Source organism: Wasmannia auropunctata, unplaced genomic scaffold, assembly GCF_000956235.1.
Source record: "Wasmannia auropunctata unplaced genomic scaffold, wasmannia.A_1.0 LD334459.1, whole genome shotgun sequence".
NCBI lineage: Eukaryota > Metazoa > Arthropoda > Insecta > Hymenoptera > Formicidae > Wasmannia > Wasmannia auropunctata.
In genome coordinates this window covers 6,698-28,836 of record NW_012028431.1, presented here as the reverse complement: position 1 = coordinate 28,836, position 22,139 = coordinate 6,698, and the positions used below count along the sequence as shown (strand labels likewise).

The 22,139-nt window shown below is 40.1% G+C and overlaps 3 protein-coding genes across 5 annotated transcripts in view; 2 read left to right on the top strand and 1 right to left on the bottom strand.

Moving 5' to 3' along the window:
* The window catches only part of LOC105458666 (sushi, von Willebrand factor type A, EGF and pentraxin domain-containing protein 1), a 73,992-nt gene extending 61,644 nt beyond the window's left edge, over positions 1-12,348 (top strand). Inside the window, exons 26-36 of the mRNA XM_011704152.1 lie at positions 222-473; positions 614-1,155; positions 2,022-2,234; positions 2,915-3,070; positions 3,896-4,019; positions 5,775-5,965; positions 7,068-7,705; positions 8,880-9,229; positions 9,841-10,043; positions 11,133-11,249; positions 11,671-12,348. Coding sequence (XP_011702454.1) covers positions 222-473; positions 614-1,155; positions 2,022-2,234; positions 2,915-3,070; positions 3,896-4,019; positions 5,775-5,965; positions 7,068-7,705; positions 8,880-9,229; positions 9,841-10,043; positions 11,133-11,249; positions 11,671-11,702 — 2,818 coding nt within the window. The 3' untranslated portion in view covers positions 11,703-12,348. The remainder of the gene's footprint in view (positions 1-221; positions 474-613; positions 1,156-2,021; positions 2,235-2,914; positions 3,071-3,895; positions 4,020-5,774; positions 5,966-7,067; positions 7,706-8,879; positions 9,230-9,840; positions 10,044-11,132; positions 11,250-11,670) is intronic.
* Positions 12,349-13,369: 1,021 nt separating this feature from the next.
* Positions 13,370-14,394, bottom strand: LOC105458665. 3 transcript variants are annotated; one of them, XM_011704151.1, is made up of 4 exons: positions 14,070-14,394; positions 13,894-14,017; positions 13,722-13,787; positions 13,370-13,623 (listed from the first exon to the last, which is right to left on the bottom strand). In XM_011704151.1, exons 2-4 carry the CDS (start codon positions 13,934-13,936, stop codon positions 13,376-13,378), a joined length of 357 nt encoding a protein of 118 aa, XP_011702453.1. In that variant the 5' UTR covers positions 13,937-14,017; positions 14,070-14,394; the 3' UTR covers positions 13,370-13,375. The 3 variants fall into 3 exon arrangements, with proteins under 3 accessions (XP_011702453.1, XP_011702452.1, XP_011702451.1); XM_011704150.1 differs by having other exon boundaries at positions 13,894-14,001; XM_011704149.1 differs by having other exon boundaries at positions 13,894-13,951.
* A 2,358-nt stretch (positions 14,395-16,752) lies between these two features.
* Positions 16,753-22,005, top strand: LOC105458664 (the record flags this gene model as incomplete). The annotated part of the gene is made up of 5 exons (XM_011704147.1): positions 16,753-16,917; positions 18,935-19,009; positions 19,127-19,433; positions 19,567-20,009; positions 20,797-22,005. Coding segments are annotated over 5 exons (1,635 nt in total), but the record flags the coding sequence as incomplete, so codon positions are not given.
* Between the last annotated feature and the right edge of the window lie 134 nt (positions 22,006-22,139).

The following is a 22,139-nucleotide window of genomic DNA, read 5'->3' as shown; positions in this document are numbered from 1 at the left end:
CAACATGATGAATAGCTCATTTCAATTTATTTGAATCTAAAAATAATATAATAGAGACATGAATGCATCTACGGACTCTCGGCGCCAATTAGAATAAATTAAAATAAATTGCAATTCATTTGAATTAATTTTTGTTTGCTGGAAAGAGAGAGCTTAATAATTTGCATATTTTCTTTTCAAGTAGCACACGGATATATACATATATTACATCTTTTCTTCAGCTCGCCGCACGTGCCCACGAACCGAAGACTTATGATCCAGGCGCACAGTAACGGTGTCCAGGTGTCCCTCTTCCACGATCTGCAAGACGTCTACCTGCCATTCAGAGAGTACGCGACCATAAACGACGGACAATGGCATCACGTCGCTGTTGTGTGGAACGGCGAGAACGGCGGGGAGCTCATTTTAATCACAGAAGGCCTCATCGCCAGCAAGACTGAGGGCTACGGTAGCGGCAGATCGCTCCCGGCATAGTAAGTGCCTCTTCGAAAGAGATGTCTCATAAATTACAATGTCATTTGCTTCTCGACCTGCTTCTCCGCGATGTTTCCTTTTCCCGTATAACGTATTGCAACATCAATATATTATAATCGGCAATTAAAATTTTTCGCAGCGCATGGGCGGTGCTGGGAAAACCGCAGAGCCAGAATACAAAGGGCTACACGGAATCGGGCTTCCAAGGTCACCTGACCAAGGTCCAGGTCTGGGGCCGTGCGTTGCACGTGACGAACGAGATTCAGAAGCAGGTCCGCGACTGCCGCACGGAGCCGGTACTCTATCAGGGCCTGGTGCTGACGTGGACGGGATACGACGAGACCGCGGGCGGCGTCGAGAGGGTCGTGCCGTCGCACTGCGGCCAGCGAGTCTGTCAGCCCGGTTACGGCGGCAACAAGTGCCAGCAGCTCGAGGTCGACAAGATCCCACCCGCGGTGGAGCACTGCCCGGGCGATCTCTGGGTGATCGCGAAGAACGGATCGTCGATCGTCACCTGGGACGAGCCGCGCTTCAGCGACAACGTCGGCGTCATCAGGAAGCAGGAGAAGAACGGACACCGACCCGGGCAGACTCTGCTGTGGGGCACCTACGACATCAGCTACGTGGCTTACGATCACGCTGGAAACTCGGCTACTTGCAACTTCAAAGTTTACGTTTTGTGTAAGTAAAGTGGTCTCCTCTCGGCTTATTTTTAATCTAATAAATCGCCGAAATGTTTCTCCAAAAAATAATATTTTTTTCTATTTCGGCATCGATATTATTGAACTGTTAGTTAATTTAATTCGATATTAGCTACTCCAGCTTCAGTTTTAAGACTGTCCCAGTAAATTAGAATGAATTAAAATAGATTTTTTTAAAAATTCATTTCAACGTTCGCAAATGAATACTTCTGAAAATCTGAATTAATTTCAATGCCCAATGCCTTTGTATTCATTTATAGGAATTGCATGAATCACATTTGCCATTCAATTAAAAAAAAATTCAGCTTTGAAAAGTAAATTGTGAATACTGGTTAATTCAAAATTCTAGATAGAAAATGCTGTTTTTTCAATCGAATTAAATTCAAAAAAAGTTTTTCTTGAAAATGGGCCATGAATGTTATTCATCTAAATAAAATAAAAAAATTTGATGGATTGAAACAATGCATTTCCTAGTCACAATTAATATAATATAATAATAATAATAAATAATAATATTATATTAATATTATATTAAAAATATATTATATTCGTATAATGAAATAGAAATGCATTAATTTTCATGGAGGCCAATCCATTTCAATCTACGAATTAAAAAAATTTAATTCTTTCCCGTTTATTGAGGTATTTCTGAAAGTTATAAAAATTTACACAAAAATATTATTAGACATTAAGATGTTTCGCTTTGATCGAGAATAAGACTTCTTCGTCGCTTATTTGTGTTATTCTATATCGGTCAATTTCCACTTGTTATTATACATTCTTTTTTGGAGGTTGTTGCGAACGCGCGTAAATTTTCGAAGTTTACGCGAATTCTTCTCGTTGCAGCCGACTTTTGCCCGATACTGGACGACCCTGTCGGCGGCACGCAGCAATGCAAAGACTGGGGTTCGGGAGGCCAGTTCAAGGTCTGCGAGATTTCCTGCAACTCCGGGCTCCGGTTCTCGCAGGAGGTCCCCAAATTCTACACGTGCGGCGCGGAAGGTTTCTGGAGGCCTACCAGCGATCCCAGTCTACCTCTGGTGTATCCAGCTTGTACGAGTAAGTATCTCGTATACATTTGATTAGTTTCCTCTTCTCTCTAAATCTGAATCGGTGGAAAAGTACTGAAAAATCACTGATTGAGTCAGTACCTATATAATAAATCTAACTGAAATTTCATTAATAATCTATAATTAAACTATTAATATATTAATCTATAATTTCACTGATTACCAGTGAAATACCTGGAACTGATGCATTCAATGAATAATCATTGATAATCAGTGATTATGCACTCATTTATAATAGATTTAAAGAATTACGATCGTTTTAAACGGCATCCACAATGAGACTTAATCCGTAAAGGACACCTGGGTGTGAATTCGCACCGAGCGAATTTTTTTATATAGTTTTATATCTTCTGAAAATAAAAAGCAAAATTAAAACAAAATGTGTTTCTCAATTGTCTGATGGATTGGTAATATTAAATTTTCGAAAAAAGAACGTAATTGTTTTCAAATTTCGGGTTAAACAAAACCATTCAAAAGAGAGGTGTCCTTTACGGATTAAAACTTTAAGAAAATTGACCAATCATAGTCGATTACTCGTCTCACGTGAGAAAAATAGTCGATTGTGATTGTGATTGTGATTGTGTGAATTTTCTTAAATCTTAAGTCTTAAAAATCTCATTGTAGACCGTGCATTATATTCTAAATAACTTAACGTGTACTTTGCTTCAGGCGCTTCGTCAGCCCAAAGGGTCTTCAGGATCAAGATGAACTTCCCCACATCGGTGCTCTGCAACGAGGCCGGCCAGGGTGTGCTCAAACAGAAGGTCCGAAATGCCGTCAACTCCTTGAACAGAGACTGGAACTTCTGTTCGTACGCTTACGAAGGTAACACGCAATTTTCAGTAAAAAAAATCATTTGATGGATTGAAACAATGCATTTCCTAGTCACAATTAATATAATATAATAATAATAATATATAATTATATTATATTAATATTATGTTAAAAATATTATATTATATTATGAAATAGAAATGCATTCATTTCCACGGAGGCCAATCCATTTCAATCTACGAATTAAAAAATTTTAATTCCTTTTAATTCTTTCCCGTTTATTGGGGTATTTCTGGAAATTGTAAAATTGGAAATTATAAAAATTTACACAAAAATATTATTAGACAACAAGATTGTTCGGATTATCAGTTGCTCAGTAAACGGGAAAGGATTAAAATAGATTAAAATTTTTTAATTATGGATTGAACGCCTTTCTATCTAATGCATTTCTATTTTTTCATAATATACGAATATAATAAAATATGTTTTGGATTTAGATGGATTGAAACAATGCATTTCCTAGAATCACAATTTTTAATTGAATAACATTCACGATCCATTTTCACGGAAAAACAAATTTTTTGAATTTAATTGGATTGAAAAAAAAACTGCATTTCCTGTGTTTAGAATTTGGAACTAGCCAGTATTTACTTTTTAAAGTTGAATTTTTTTTATTGAATGACATAGAAAATGTGCTTCATACAATTCCTGTTTAACGAATACAAAGGCATTGGACATTGAAATGGATTCAGTTTTTTAGAAGTACGCATTCGCGAACGTTGAAATAAATTTATTTCAATCCATTCTTGTTTACTGGGTATGATGGCACGTCTTCCATTATGTATGTCCTTACACCTTCACTTATTGTTTCTCAAGGAACTCGCGAGTGCAAGGATCTTGATATCGACGTGCAGTGCGATCATCGCATACGCGCAACGAGAGAGACGAGCGAGGAGGACGGTGGGACGTACGTCGTTTCCGCCGTTGTGCCCGCGGAACCGTAAGTGTGCTCAAATTATGATCTTCTACTTGACAAACGTCTTGGGAAAATTTTGCCGTTCAACCGTTCGCATCGGTGCGAGTCGCATTTCTTAAAACGTACGTCGCTCGACTCGCTAATCGCTTTAAATGCATTCTCGTCTTCTTTATGTTCATTTTTACCAATGTAGATTAACTTTAATCACGGTTTTATTTACTTTTTATCTTGTTCTAATTCTTAAAAGTAGAAAAAGATACAAAGTAAGTTAAACCTGGAATTAAAGTTAATCTACCTTGGTAGAAATAGACATTAAAGTAATTTGCGATGTGTGTAAAATTCAATCGTGGCTTGCTTTTGCGTATCTCGATCATGTTTATCGGTTCACGCTTAACTGTCAGATACTGCAACTGCAATATCGTATATCGACTTTATTGTCCGCGCCGCGCGCATCTCGCTCACGCAGTGAATCTTCGTACTGAGTATTTTTGTTACTTGTGTTGCATCATACAGAACGAGAAAGGGTCGCCAAGGCAGTGACACCTACGAGGTGGAGATCTCGTTCCCGGCGATAAAGTAAGGACAGCTCGATTCACGCCAGCGCGATCACATTCAATTCATTTATACATACGTCTTACCCGCCCTGCATCCGTCTCACATCATCTCTAATACGTTACCATTTCATTTCATATATCATCAGTGGAGTTTGTTCATGATTACCCGCGTTAATCGCGTTTCAGCATTCCCATGGTCCCTATGGTACAGTAGCATACGACAATCAGCATAACTCTCATCAGATTTGTAATAAGCATCGAAAAGTCATCGAACAAATCATGTACTAACGACTAATCTTATACGGCCAAGCGAAGTCGGGGGATCAAGTCTCATATAGAAACTGTATGAAAGTAAAAGTACGTTCTTGCACGTTCTTGTACTAACGACCGATCACGACCGATCACCATACATACAGGTGGGACGTCAACGTAGCGAGCTGCAACAGGTGTCCACATATACATATTTTCCGACAGTGATAACAAGTGTAACAAAGTCAAGATTTATAACCAAATCTGTGGGATCGTTTAGCATTTTTTTTCCATTTTATTAAAGAGAAATCTATTATTCGATCAAGATCGCATAGAATCGAAAACTCAAGTCAAAATCATAAGCTTCATGAAAATTAATTGACTACAATTTTAAAAAATGACATATTTGATTCGCTAATTCACATAATTTTACAACAATCTTGGCCACAAAACTGTATCTTCAATTTATTGCATTTTAAGATGATAATAGAAGCCAAGATTATTAAATTAATAATAATATTACAAAATATTAAAATTATTATAAAAATATTATTTTTTATTTTACTTTTCGTTAAATGTAGAAAGTTTACGTCAATTTGTGAAGGTGCTTTATCTTTACGGCTTTACGACCAATGCTGTAACACGTGCCCGCTTAACAGTGACCCAACAGCTTCGGTTTACAAATGACAATTCCAATGTACATTCGACAACAAACGTGAATCAACGTGACGGCGAATAAATACAGAAATTTGCGTGTATTAATTAAAATTAAGGGCATGAGTGCGGTTTATAACCTGCGGTGCGGTATACGAGTCTACTGACGAGGATCCTGGTCCAAAGACAAGGGCTGCCTTAACTACACTCATCTCAAGATAACGGCTGTATATACTTGCGCAAATCCTTCCAAATCCGCCTGTTGCTACCGCCAATATTCCATCGGTTTGCAGAACGATAATTCTCGTTTCGTGTTTCGCAGCGATCCGATCCTGAACGCTAACTCGAACGAGCGCTCTACCGTGCAAATGCTGCTCGAAAGGCTCATCCTCGAGGAGGACCAATTCGACGTTCATGATATTCTGCCTAACACCGTGCCAGATCCCGCGTCTCTCGTCCTTGAATCCGATTACGCCTGCCCGATTGGCCAAGTTGTTATGGCACCGGATTGTGGTAAGGCACTATGTTTCATAAATTAGGGTAACTGTCCCTATTAGTGTGCTTTTATACTTAAATAAGTCATAAAAATAAACTGGTACAAATAAATAGACAAAGTATTTTTTTTTATTAAGTTAATACTTTAATTTTAGGGACAGGCACACTAATAGGGATAGTTACCCTATTATATTAAAAATAATTTCTTTGAAATGACCAAATCCAATCTTCATCCCCGGGATAAAAATATATCTTTGTTTAATTTTAGAAAATTTATTTCATAAATGTTGTAGGTAATAAAAGGTCATTAAGCCGATTAAGTATTGTATAGAAAATCAGAATAGTTATAATGAGAGTGGAGCGGTCGTGGGGCGTAGCGCTATAATTATAAGTACTAGAAGTGAAAAAAGGAGTTTGACCGCAAATTGCAATCGGCTTAATTTTTCCAGAGTTGTCGCTAATATTTCTTGCCGTGTGATTGTAAATGTAGCAGCAAATCATCACTGATTCTTTCCCGTTAACGTCTTAAATTCCACAATATCGCAATGTGCTTTCTGACGATAAACTCCTAGTAAATATGAAAGGATTAAAATGGATTAAAATTTTTAATTTATGGATTGAAATGGATTTGGCCTCCGTGGAAATAAATACATTTCTATTTTTTCATAATACGAATATAATGTAGCATTAATATAATATAACATTAATATAATATAATGTTTTTTGGATCTAAATGGATCGAAACAATGCATTTAGTCATAATTTTTAATTGAATAACATTCATGATCCATTTTTACGGAAAAACTTTTTTTGGATTTAATTAGATTGAAAAAACTGCATTTTCTATCTAGAATTTTAAATTAACCAATATTCACGATTTACTTTCTAAAGCTGGATGTTTTTTTTCTATTGAATGGCATAGAAATGTGCTTCATGCAATTTCTATAAATGAATACAAAGGCATTGAAATGAATTCAGATTTTCATAAGTATACGCATTTGCGAAAGTTGAAATGAATTTTTTTTTTCAATCTATTTTAATCCATTCTTGTTTATCGGGCTGCCAGTAAAAGCATTTCGAGAGAAACTCGATCTGATTATTCGACGCAATTCTCTTGCAGTACCGTGCGCGGTGGGCACTTTCTACGACGAGGAGACGAGGCAATGCGTGTCCTGTCCCGTGGGCACTTACCAGAGCGAGTCCGGGCAATTGAGGTGCAGCTCCTGCCCGGTGATCGCCGGCCGTCCCAGCGTGACCGTGGGTCCCGGAGCGCGTAGCGCGGCGGACTGCAAGGAGCGCTGTCCCGCCGGCAAGTATTACGACGACCTGGCCGGTCTCTGCCGCAACTGCGGCCATGGATTTTACCAGCCGAACGAGGGCAGCTTCTCCTGCCAGCTGTGCGGCCTCGGGAAGACCACGCGAACGGCCGAGGCGGTGTCGCGGGAGGAGTGCCGGGACGAGTGCGGATCCGGGCAGCAGTTGGCCGTCGAAGGGAAATGCGAGCCCTGTCCACGTGGCACGTACCGTACCCAAGGGGTGCAGGCGTCCTGCCAGCTCTGCCCGCTCGGCAGAACGACCCCGAGCATGGGATCGGCGGCGGTCGAGGAGTGCTCGCTTCCGGTCTGCGAACCCGGCACCTTCCTCAACGGCACGCTCAACGAGTGCGTGGAGTGTAAGAAGGGAACCTACCAATCGGAGCCGCAGCAAACCTTCTGCATCCCGTGCCCGCCGAACACCAGCACCAAAGGAGCTGCTGCTGTAAGTTTTTTTTTTTTTTATATTAACTCGAGAATAATTATCTTATTTTTTTTCTTCTTAGACGATGTGAACGATCGCCTGGAGGAATTTCTAGACTCCGGCAAATTTCAGTAAATTATAACTATGAATGTATACGCATCGTAAACTCTTTTTATTATGGAGATTAGGTCTCGGAAACTTCAACTGAAAGGTGTAAGCACGGATTTCGGTTCGATAGAAAAAAAAACTACTGCGACGTGGACTTAATTTTTCCAACGTTGGAATGTAAAAAAAAACTTTTTAAGTGACATTAATGAATATAATTCCCCGAAGAAATTACCTGCGTAAATGTAAAAAATGTAATTTGTAAAATTTCTATATAAATTTTGTAATCTTGGCCATATAAAATAATATAAAGCATTCTCAATTTATTGCATTTTGTTAAAAGAACGGTACACTGAGAAAAAAATTTGTTGAAAAACACAAAATTGGTTTCATCTTACCAAAATATTTCGTCCGATACGATTAACTAAACGTTACTACGACACAAAATAATTTTGTTGCTATTGTAAACAAAATCCTATATTTTAACTATTTAAACTATTTTGTTTCAACAAAAATTTATCGTATTTAACTCAACCGTTCGATTAAAAATACACACTATTTATTATCCTCATCACCATCGTTTAGTCAGTTTAATATTTGGAATTTGAACAAATATATTACTTAGATAACTAAATAGCATGCAAACACAAATAAATATTACTAATTTTTCGAACAAAATAATTTAATTGAGTTGGTTTAGTTAATTCTTGATTAAAAATTTTTGATGGTTGACATGAATGAACTATACTTTTCTTTGTGCAATTAAAGAATTGTTAAATCAATCATTGGATCAAACAACCGTACGAATTTAATTTGTTCAATTTTTTTTCTCAGTGTAATAAAAGTGAAAAGGGAAAATTAAAAATTATTAAAATTATATTATAAAAAAATATTATTTTTTAATAAAACTGTTTTAAAACGCTTTTAATAATACTTTCCATTATATAGATATGGAATATTTACGTTAATTTGTGGGAGTGCTTTGTACTTAAGGTCAAGGTTATATTTTGGCAATTTATTTAATATAAAATTATTTAACGATGTATGGAAAGTCGAGACGGTGTGACAACATCTATACGATTGTCAACAGACAAGCAAGGCGGACTGCACGAATCCCTGCGAGACCAGCGGCGAGGAGATGCACTGCGACGCAAACGCGTACTGCCTGCTTATACCCGAGACGAGCGATTTCAAGTGCGAGTGTAAGCCCGGTTACAACGGCACCGGGACCGTGTGCACGGACGTGTGTCTGGGCTTCTGCGACAACGAGGGCGTCTGCCTGAAGGACTCGCGCGGACAGCCGTCGTGCAGATGCAGCGGCAGCTTCACGGGCAAGCATTGCACGGAGAAGTCCGAGTTCTTCTACATCACCGGCGGCATAGCGGGCGGTGTTATCTTGATTATTATCGTCGTGCTGCTCGTCTGGATGATTTGCGTCAGGTTGGTAAAAGAATTCGATTAATCTATACGCGCGCGCGCGATAACGATCGCGTATCTGCAGCGCGATATCAGAAGCCTCTTCTCGTTCATTCGTGTGTCACGAAAAATTTTCGAATATTATTTAAATATAAACCGTACACGGAAAGAACAATTTTGCTGGATTCAGATCGGAAAATAATTTTTGTTCAACAATCAAAATAATTTTGTGGAAAAATCAAACTATATATAAGAATAGCAAAACGTTTCATAGCAATGCTTATCATTTTTATAACATTCCAACATAATTTTTTGATGATTCAACAAGAATTAATTTTTAGATCTGTATTAATTATAGTTAATAGGCATTATTGAAATAAAATAAATAATAATGTATAATTAGCTTATTTTTGCAAAAAAAAAGATTTTTAAATGTGATTATTTAAATAAAATATTTGTTAAATATTAAAATTGTCAGAATTTATATTTAATTAATAAAATGTAACGCATCGTTTTTTTTAGAAATTCGCATTAGCGTACAGCAAAATTTTTAAACCTTTCAAAATCGTTCTTTCCGTGTATCTCTCTTATAAATTAGTATTTAATTAACGAGACATCTCTCCTTTTCTACACAGAGCCTCCAGAAAGAAGGAGCCGAAGAAGATGCTGACTCCGGCGACTGACCAAAACGGCTCCCAAGTAAACTTCTATTACGGCGCGCCAACACCGTACGCCGAGTCGATAGCGCCGTCGCATCACAGCACGTACGCTCATTATTACGACGACGAGGAGGACGGCTGGGAGATGCCCAATTTCTATAACGAGACTTACATGAAAGGTAAGCGAATAATGATATGAAATATCCCGTGCGCGCAATCGAGTTTGTAACTTAAGTTTTAACCGTCGTCGGCGCGGATTATTCTCACAAAATAAATACGAAGTATTAGAATAATAAATAATCCGTAATGGGAATTTTTTTAATTTACGTTGCAAAGTCAAGAATAATTACTCATATAATAATATTTATATAATTAATAATAAATGATTTATAAATATTATTAATTGGAGGTGTGCGAATCAAGCATGATTGAATCGAATTTTTTATAACATGTTCGAAATCGAAACAAATCGAATCTGAATAAAATTTTCTCAGATTAACATTACATGTTAATTTAAACGTGATAAATATCAAAATTTATGATTTACATTATTTTACGCAATAATTTAAACAAACTAAAAACCTGTTTTCGATTTATATCTCATTACAAAGAATCATGATCTTATATGTGACATTTTGAACTAGAAAATATTAATATGTGTATACACGAATAGTTGGAATGCTTTCGAATATTTTATTAATCTATATGAATACATATATCAAAAATACTTATTTATTAGATAAGAATAATTGATCGCGCGCGGGAGATGCAAATGAATCAAATAAAATAGGCGATCGATACGAAATCTAACAATAATAGTTGATTCGAAATTCTCGAACTATTCGACTTCGAATCTTGCGCGGAAAGAATAATTTTGTTGAAAGATCTAAAAATTTTGTTAAAAACAGATCTGAAAATAATTTTTTGTTGAATCATCAAAATAATTTGTTGGAATGTGAAAACTGATAAGCATTGCTATAAAACATTTTGATATTCTAACAATTATTTTGACTTTCGCACAAAATTATTTTGATTATTGAACAAAAATTATTTTCAGATCTCGATTCAGCAAAATTATTCTTTCCGTGTACAGATTCGAAAACGAACTCGAATCGAATCTACCGTGATTAGATTTGATTCGATTCGAATTCAAACTATTCGCACACCTCTATAATATTAATGTATAATAATATTTAATGTATAATAACACAATGATATGTAATTAATTCACATTGATCTGATATCAATTTGTTTTTCTTCTTTCACAGAGAGCCTGCACAACGGGGGCAAGATGAACAGTCTTGCCCGATCGAACGCCAGTATTTACGGCACAAAAGACGATCTTTACGACAGACTGAAGCGTCACGCGTATACCGGTAAAAAAGGTACAATCCCGCAACTACCCTCGTAATCATACGTCACTACTAAATCAACGCCGGCCTCATCACACGTGCGGCCGTCCGAAAAAAAAAGTATATACCGCCAACAGAGGGATCGGATGTGCGACAAGCCTCGCGCGCGCGCGCGCACACACGACCGGCAACTTATTTATTAATTAATTTAAGCCTATATACATCACGCTCTCCCTCTCGTCTTCTTACACTTGTCACTATATAGAGCATGTAACAAGTTTAAAACCCGCGCCGCTTGTTCTTTATATCTGCTGATTCGGCAGATTTGGAAACGACGGACGGCGCGCGGCGCGCGCGCGCGCGCGCGCGCTATATATGTATCTCTCAGAAAACGCGCGCGTTGCGTTGCGGCGCTGCAGCAAAAATAACATTACGAAATGTCCATATTTTGCAGATAAGAGCGACAGCGACAGCGAAGGCCAGTGACCGGGTAGAACAATGAACTTTCACGCCAACACGTAGAGAAAAGTACGAAAAAAAAAGAGCGGGAGATATCAGAGTGTAATCAGACGGGACGACGACGGGTGTGTGTCTCATCCTTCGTGCGACGTCGTGTCGTCGTTGCTCCTACCGACCCGATCGACGGATCTTGTGTTATTTATTGCATTTACCATTCTCTCTGTATACGTTACGTCGCGCGAGATCCGCGAGATCGTATCCGACCGCGTGACCGGATGTGAGGGGGGAGAGAGAGAGAGAGAGAGAGAAAGAGTACGAAAGAGAGAGAGAGAGAGAGAGAGAGAGAGACCCGGTCGCGGAATCGCGAGATCTCGCGTCGCGACGCACAAGAGATGCGCTTCGATCGACGCAACTGGCGAGCGACGCAAGAGTCCTGGAACGACGATCGGCGAGACCCGGTCGGCACATCCGATCGTCGCTTCGGCACGCTTCGGTCCCGGTGGCGCGCGGCGGAGAGCCGCGCAATTGAGAGCGAAAAAGAAAGGACAAAGAGAAAAAGGAAAACGTGACCCGCGTCCGTCCTTCGGAGTGAAATTCGACGCGCGTTCGATAATTAAAAAAAAAAGACTCACGCGCGAGGTTGTAATTTTTTATTTTTTTTTTTGTAATTTAATAGAACGTTAAGGACGTCCTCCTCCTCCTCCAGTCACCATCATCACCCCTCCCCCCCCCCTCCGTCTCTCCCCATTCCTTCTCTTTTTATTAACTCATACGATCGATGGTGCGTACGTGAGAGAAACTGTGTGCTTGTATGTTAAATATAACTATATATATATACGTACGTGGATTTATATTTTGTTATACTTCGGAAGGTATACGCATCACACGTGTTTGTAATATAATAAGTGCTGCGGGCGCGCAACGATTGCGCAACGGGGAAAAGTCCGGCGAGATTTTGAGCTTTGATTTTGGCGATCGAAAAAAAAAAGAGAGAAGAAGTTAAATTGAGGAAGAAGGAAAATCTCGTGGAAAAAACCCCGCGCCGCGCGAGAAGACACGCAGTTCCACTCGCGATGACCAAAAGAAAAAAAAAAGAGGAATACTGAGAACATTTGCAGTGTACATTCTTTCGCGCGACAATAATCTCTCTGTAAAGAAAAGAAAGAAAAAAGAATAATTGGGAATGTGTAGAATCGCCGGGTGTGACGATGAAACGATGACCTCTGTGCCTGCGCGGCGAGCGTGCACCAAACGATGCCTACCACGCTGTTTTCCATTTATGTGTTGTAAAAACTTTAACAAATAGTTGTTTTTTATTAATAAAATGTATTTCAGTAAAGCTTTATTTGTACTTTTATTTTACTTATATATGTATTTTATTCATATATGTTTTATTTGCGCGATTGCACGGAAAGCACGATTTTATTGAAAGGTCTAAACATTTTGCTAAATATAGATCTGAAAATAATTTTTTATTGAATCATCAAACTAATTTGTTGGAATATTAGAACTAATAAACATTGCTATAAAACGTTTTGATATTCTAGCAATCATTTTGACTTTCGCACAAAATTATTTTGATTATTGAACAAAAATTATTTTCAGATCTGGATTCAGCAAAATTGTTCTTTCCGTGTGTGTATCCCAAAAAGTCCTCAGGCATGTAAGACAGTAATCACCGTCCCGCGTCGAAACCCTTTTTACTTTTGTTTTAATTCCTCTCTGCTCACTCTTACTGCTATTACCCTGTACATTCTCTGCTTAAGTTCGTCACTGGTCTTACTCAATCGGGACGTGCCGGGTGACGCGATTCTATCCGCCATTCCCAGATCGATGCGAGCATCCGCATTGTCGTCTACGAAATTGGTATCGTCGCCATCGGTCGCGTCGCTTCCCACACGCACATCGTCGGATTCAATTAAACTTGACCTTTCGCGCTCCTCGCGCTCTGTTAAAGGCAAAAGTAGAACAGCATATAGAATATATTTGAATTGAATAACAATATATGGAGTGGAATACGAAATGAGAAAAAAATTCCACGCTGACTTTTTATGTGCTGCAGAATATTGAGTGCACGGCCAACGTCTGCGTCGTCCCGGTTTCGTTTTAATACTGTTAATAATAAAGATTACGCTTTAATTTCCTGCCCTTTCACCAGTTTTAAGTAAAATAGTATTTATACAGCGTGATTGCAATAAAATTATTAATTAACTCTTACGTCGATCCCCAACGTCGCGAGCCTTCGCGTAATCTTTTGTCATTAGAGCGATCACGAACTGAAACACGCATAAGGCTCTTGGTTATCATCCATCAATTTTCGGCAAAACTATAAATTTTAAACTCTTTCGTAATAAATATTTAACAATACTTCATTAAATATTAAATAATATATACTTCAATGCGATCCTCATAACTCGCTCCGCGCTCTCGATTCATCGTTTTTTTTAAAGCATGCTTTTTATTTTTGCGCCTCACCGATAACCATTTTCAGTCAGAGATAAGAGAATTTCACAGAATTTCGCGCTTATCACAAACTGATTACAGAGCGAGGTATAACATAAATACTTGGTAACATTTTAGACCTACGAATCTAATTTTACTCGGGCAAAAACTTTTAATGTTTTATACAAAAAATTTATTACAAAATGATTTTATTTGATACTAAATGCAATTTAGAGATGCCCGAATATGCTCAAATTAATCAGAAAAACAATTGAACATGCATAAAATTCATATGTTATACGCACACACATATTTGTTAATAACTTCAAATAAATTTTAACGGAATTAAAATTTATAATTTAATAATTGAATTATAAATTATAAATTAAATTTCAAGTTATAAATAAAATTTTCTCCCAGTTTTTCTCTTTGATATTAAATATTAAAAAATTATTATATCACTTTTTAATATTTAATGTCAAACGTTATGAAAACGAAATCCAGCGGCTCACCGGGCTATTATAAAGCTATCTGATGTCATGTAGGAAATCCCGTTTCTCACAGTCGGGAGACTGCAGTAGTTCGTGAGATGCTATGATAATTATATACGTGGGCGAAAAAGGAGAGAGGTCGTTGGTATGCGGAATGCGTCACTGCCAAGAAAGACCCTTCAATTTATTCAGTTTCCTTATACGAATTCGCAGAAGAAACAGTCCTCAGAAGATGTATTGTACAATCATAAATTATTCCAGAAGTCTCTCTTTTTTTTCACGATAAAAATAAACAAATGTTATTTTGAAATAAGTCTCGAATAGAGATTCAGTTTACGCTTCGACGGAATAAACACTTTCGGTATAAAAAGCAAATGTAAAAGACAATAGGCGATTATTTGCTGTTTGAAACGATCGCGAAACTATACTTCTCGACTGTGGCTTTCTCAATCTTCTCGAGCAGAGTGTTGAAGCATAGTTTACACAATGCTTCTTTTTTACCAGCAGCTAGAGCGCTGGTCTTCTAGCAAACTAAAAAATTAGCACTTAAAAAAATACATAATTCTGTAAATTCTATATTCTTTTTAGAAAACTAACAGCTAAAAGTATATAATTTATAAAATTACATTTCTTTTTAGCTGTTAGCTTTCTAATTTTGCTGCTATAGTTTTAAGACAAACGTACCATTATAATGAACATGTATCTATATCTGAACACGTACACAAAATGTATTAACTTCAAATGCTTTTTTAATATTATAATATCAAAATGTAATTGTAAAAATATTTAAAGATTACAATTAAATTATAATACTGTGAAAAAAAAGTAAATTTAGAAATAATTAGTTTTTGTGTACTTGTTCAGATATAGATGCATGTTCAGTAAGGGTACGTTTATACCTTACTAGAAAGAACAGCACGCTGGTTGCTAGTAAAGATCGCAGCATCGTGTAAACCTTGCTTTAGATATATATCTAGCAAAGTGTAACTTGAGCTTGCACAGCTTGCACTTGCAACTCCATCTATCCATCGTCGACTGTGCTTACCAAAGCTAGCTGACTTGCACCGAGGAACGATAACAAATCGATGCGTCACTGAAATAGCAACTTTACGACTGCTTTGCTATAATTTGTATAATGATATGTTTTATGCAAAGGAACAATTTTTTTATTATCTAAATTATCGTTGCGATTATGTTTTATCTTTCCTTTTAATGAAAGATATTCTCTGTAATAAGGTAAACCAAATATATGATTACGAAGGAGGGAATGCTGGGGAGTGAACAAAATTTAATTGAAAATTTTTCATTCGCTTATTTACTTTCACTAGCATCAATCTGCACTACCATAGTTCCTTCATTCTTCACGAGGCAATTTTTACATCCGGTCAGGACTCTTGCCGCAAGAGCTTTCGGGGCACATGAGTGCGCGAGTTTGCATTCCAATTCCAATACACGGATACATTGATCCAATTATTTTCTCTATGAGTCACAATCCATCGCGCATAGCTAATATAATTGATAAAAATTAAAATGTGTTATAAATAACGATGATGTCACAGGTGAAAACCTTACACTTGGCGGCGCCTCTTTACGCGATGCGCGCAAAAGAGAAACCGCGCCGAGAAATGCTCGACTTGGCTCGGCTAAACTCCAGCCAGCGGCTGCGGTAAACGACCGGTAAAGTGCAGCGTCAGGAAGAAAAAAAAGGCAGATAGAGAGAGAGAGAAACGAGGAAAACGCGGCGCGCGGTCCAGCGTGTAACGCTGCAGGCGGAGAGCTCGGCTCGCGTTGGAGAACCAGCAGCGCGAGGGAACAATAAATTATCGACTCCCGGCGCGGCGAGATTATCGTCTCGAATTCCGTACATGACGTGTTCCGGCCGACGGCGGCGCGGGCGCCGCGACGGCGGCGCCGCGGTCCGCCGCGATTCGCCGGCGTTGAGCTCACCCGGGCTCCGATTCGCCGCCGATGACGTTCACCCGCGGCCGTATAGACGCACCGTCCCCGTGACGTGGTTTAACCCCGGCACCGCCGCCACTCCGACCGCATTTCACGGACGACGATCGAAGCGACTACACACGACGGCGGAGAGTGCGCATATAACGAGCGAGCGAGCGAGCACGCCACGGTTCACCTGATTCTGACACATCAGCCGCGCGCGCGAGAGACCGAGTGAAAAAAAAAACAGGAGCGCAGTTTGCACAGTGCCGGGACAGCAGCACGGACTGACCTCTCCTGAATTCTTTTCTGCACCGAGCTCCACCCGTCCCCAAGTGGAAGGTTCACCGATAACAATCGTCTCAAGGAGGGTGAGTATAAATTCATCAAAAAATCGCGCGCTCCGCGTCACGTTCGATTTTTCGTCGCGCGAACGTCATTTCGCGCTATTTCTCGTTATGTAACGATCCGATCACGCGAGATAGACGCTTATATGCCCATGTACAAGTCAGATGAGTCAGATCGCGGAGGATCCGAGCCGTCGAGCCAGCGAGAACCAGCTCGGCAGCGGGTTGAAAGGTAATAACGTGCTGCGTAGTCGCGAGGGATCGATTGGAGCGCGCGACGCGTTGTTGACGTCGCCGTCGTCATCGTCGTCGGCGGCGGCGGCGGCGGCGGCGGCGGCGGTGTGACTATATATATTTTCGGATCGCACCGGATATACATAGTTCCTTCGAGAGCGTTCCCGACGGTGTTTTGCGTCGTACGCGACGGAATTGTCACGGAAGTAGGCGCGCGCGACGTGCGCGCAGAGCGCAGTGCGCACACGGGGTCACCGCCGCCGATCAGGTGGCGCGAATTAAACAAACGGGACTGTCGCGCGCCGCGACGCGAGACGCGACGTCCGCGGGCATGATGCAACCGGCCGCGCCGAGCCGAGACCATCACTTCGCCGCGGTAGTCACATGCGCTCGAACGCCATCCGGCGTTACGTAATCAGTCCGTCGCGGCCTATAGTCTGGTCTGAACTGTAGCTTTTTCCCCAGCCGCAGTGCGCCTCCTCATCCGCCCACCGCACAATATATAAGCCCCCGGGCGGCAGAGAGGAAAAAAACAATGTATGTGTGTACATGTATATACATATATATACATATACGTAAGCCGCGAGGTTTCGCAAAGGAGCGCGCGGTATCTCCGCGAGGGAGCAAAACCCGGCGGAGATAAAGAAGATACCGCCGCCACCATGACGACGACGTCTCGCGACGTGGCGCGAGAGCAGCGGCGGATAAAAATCGCGAAAGGAATTTTCAAGGCCTCTTTTAATGATGACGATAACGCGTGTCGGAAACAACAAGCTGTTTGCTTTTCGCGATACCGCGGCCGGAGTTAACCGTGTAATTGCTTAAAGAAAGTACGCGGCGAGATAAGATAAAGTTGCACATAGGAAGTCGTGATCGCGTGACGTAACATTTTGGAGCGGTTCGCGAGGAGGTGACTAAGCAAAAGTCTCGCGCGCGAGAATATACCTATATATATATATATATCGTGAGAACCGAGATCCGCGGCGCCCGCGTATTTCGCCGAGGGAAACAATTACTGATGGCTCCGAACGGACTGCACTTCGCACTGATCGAACGCGGGGATGCCGCACGAAACGGAAGAATGCAAAATTCATCGAACGCGTTCCACATATACGCGACAGACATAATCTTATAATCCTCATGAGATAGGATTAATCCCTCTCGGGGTATATAATATACGATATTATCATGATAAATTACTGTTTCGCTTATTATTGCTCGGCAACGTGGAGGATTGGAATGGACGTCGACTGAGATACTGATTTATCAGATTAAACGTACAAATATTGTTTCTGTGTTCTCGGAATTATTGTTCGATGTCTGGAAAGCGAGTCATTTATTAAATCTGTACTAAATGATCTTCACCGAAGAATGTTATTGCGGTACAGTAAAAGGGTAGTGCGGAGTATCTTACATTTGACAAATTTCAAATGCGACAGTTAAGGCAGTTATTTATAAAAATTAATATACGCGTATAAACTCGGACGATTATAAGTAGGAAAGCAGGATAAAGGAAAGGCGTTTAATAAGTCCAGCGAAATTGTCGTGTCTATATTTACTTGTAGAAAAAAAGACTTTCTATTTTGAATAATTATAGACAATTGCGATTTTTATTTAACCGGACTCTGATAAGCTTTAATCTAGACATAATTAACGGACATAATGTAACGGTTTAATTATTTATTCATGTCACCGCACCAAGGATAATCTTATTAGCGTATTAACTTCATTAGCTTCCATTATTCTATTATTATTATTATTATTAAATAATTGAATTGTACTAAATCACGTTTGTCCTTATTTTCAGGCTTTCAAAATCCCTCCCATCTACGAACGTCCAACAGCCAGCAACATTTCAGTTGAGGAAGGAGGTGTTCCTAACGTAAGTACTGTCCCGATTCCGAGGGAGGATCCGGGACGGTGAAACACGTTCGGTACTCGTCGTGAAACGTTTCTGTACCCCCTGCACCGATCGGGTACTGACATGCCAACGTTTCAGGTATCAAAATCATGCAACCGTCAGCTGCGTCGGTCATCTGTTACTCGTGGCGTGAGATCGCGGCCACTGGGAGATGCCACCTCGATGAAGGTGGAGACGGTGCCTCTGCTAAGCCCGACGATGGAGACCGAGCTCTTCAAGGAGCCCTGGGTATTCCCGCGCGCAAAGGCGAATCCTACGAAAGGAGAGGACGTCGCGCTTTCCGCCTGGGAGGAGCACTTTCAGGATCTGAGCAGCTGGTGCATGGACACGTTCCAGGGTCAATGCGATTTTCCTATAGGTGAATCGACCACGTTTGAACTATCAGGTATGTACACTTTACATTATAAATCAGTTAAGTATTTTACGGAATTGGTTTCGTTAATTCGTTTAATTCGCCGACGTATGTTAATCGGCGCACCGCTGTATATTTATATATGTATGAATTCGCCTTGTTCCAGGTACGAAATACGAGGGTAACGGCGTTTCGATCGCGGAAGAGGAAGGGTTGTTGAAGGATCTGACGAGAACGGCTGACGATGAGAAGTTGAATTTAAAAATGGATATCGTTAAGACGACCAGAGCGTCGAGTGACAATCGTCACTCGCTGCTATCTCCGTTGGAGTTTGTTAACGAATACGGATTAAAATATAAGAATGAGGAGAACAGCGCAGCGTCCAACACGTGGTTAACGTCACTCGAGTCTGCAGCTACCAAGAGCACCACCTCGTCGAGCAAACAGCATGACGCGGACGTTGGCACGCCGCAATCCAAGGATCGCGATTTCGCTGGCCCAACGTCGCTCGGCACCGCCGCCACGAATCAGCGCGAAACGTGGGACGAGCTACGCACGATCGAGACCACCGGATCGGATGCTTTCGACTTGCTGTCGTACCTTTGGGAGGTACGTTGACAGGATTCTTTTTTTTTCTGATTTTATGTATTCATATAAATTGTTCTGTAAGCACAAAACCATAGTCATATACTCAGGGCTGGGCAAAATACATTATTAAAGTATTTAAAATACAAAATACAAAATACTGGCATCTTATTTGAATTACAAAATATAAAATACTTTCGATCTCTCGATTTGAAATACAAAATACAAAATACTTTCAATCTTTCGATTTGAGATACAAAATACTTTTAAGTTTTTATTTGAAATGCAAAATACTTTTTAATTTAACCTTCCAATTACAATAATATATAATGTTATAAACCCCCTTGAACAGTTCCCACTCTACTTTTAGAGAGAGAAAGAAAAGTTGTTTTACTCCCTTACATTCTTTTCCTATTGTCCTGTATGAACCGCACGAAAAAATCTATTTACTAATGTAAGATTATGAAATTTGACTCTAATTATTTGATATTGCTTGAAACTCGACGAAAATAATTAGTGTCTCTAATTGTCATATGAGAAAAATTTAAATTACTATTAATTGTTGTCAAGAATTTTTTTTTGTGTTTCAAATACAAAATAGATCGAAATTGTATTTGAAATACAATTTGTATTTTAAAATATGCCCAGCCCTGCGTATACTGATGGTCTCACTATGTACGTATTTTTATTTTCGTCTTATCTTCACTTCTGCAATGTCGTGTAAATCTTGTTGTGCAATAAATTAAAATTAAATTCATCGGAAGTGTCGGGGACCGCCTACGATCTATTCTAAAATTGAATTTTGTTGCAGGATGAAATGCGATCGATTGAGGGCAGCGTGCCTACCGACGATTCCTCGGCGGTGTTGAAAGTCAGACCGATGGTCGCGGCGATGCCGTCGCCATCGGTGCTGTCATTCGCCTCCGCGAAGGTGAAAACGGAGCTGGAGATCGACGAACCGACGACGACGCTACCACCCTCGACGCGTCGAAGGGCGGAGACCCGCGCGACGTCCACAGTGACCGCCGCGTCCACGCGGGCGGCGAAGTCTCTCGTGGCGTCGCCACCCCGAAGATCGGAGAGGACGCGGGTAGCGGCTAGTAAGGACAGGCAAAAGAAGGAATCGGCTGTCGCCAGTACAAAGGCAAAGGTCAGGAGCGGAAGGAAGAGGTACTACGAGAGCGAGGAGGAGGAGGAGGAGGAGGAGGAGAACTCCGAGGAGGAGGAGGAGGAGGACGTCGTCCTCTCCCAGTACAGGGAGTGCCGCGAGAAGAACAACGAGGCGTCGCGGAGATCGCGGATGAACAAGAAGGCGAAGGAGTCGGAGATGGTCAGGCGGGCGACCGAGCTGGAGAGGGACAACAAGATACTGAAGATGAAGGTCGAGGAGCTGGAGAAGCTGGTGACGTCGATGCGCAACACGCTGTTACAATCCGCTTTGAAGAAGGAATTTTGAGTATAAAGCGCGTTTATCCGATAATCTAGACGTTTTCCTCACGAGACCCGTGTGTCGCGCGTAATCAAATTAACCATCTATTGTTACGTCTTTCCGTTATTGTATGTTCGTGCACGCGCCATTTGTTGCGCGATTGTCCTTTTACCGCGAAGGGGCTGCGTGAGCTTTTTTAAAAGTTCTCCACTTTCAAAGCCGATTACTTTATTTGCCTTAATTATCTTAATGCAGGGAGGGGGGGGGAGGGGAATTAAAAGCGTTCTCAAAGGCTTATTATTATCGTTATTTTGACGTTGTTTTATCGAGACGATTTTTTTTTTATTGATCCCGTCTCGGGTATCTTACATATAGTGTTATGCAATTTTAACTGTCCCGATTAAGCCGATCGTGGACTAGCGAGATAGATTAATTGTACGCTGCTGCAGTGCGTTTAATAATGTTTAAAAAAAAAAATGCGGCGTTTGGCTTGCTACATGTCGACACGCGCTGAAATATATTAATCAAAAGTTTATTTTATTATAACGAAAGAAAGACAGAAAAATAAAGCGTGATATAGAAACACCGAAATTAGAGTATATTTTGCATAATAGATACACACACACACACATATATACAAACAAACACACATACACCATATACATATATATATATATATACGTATATATATATATATATATATATATATATATATACATATATCT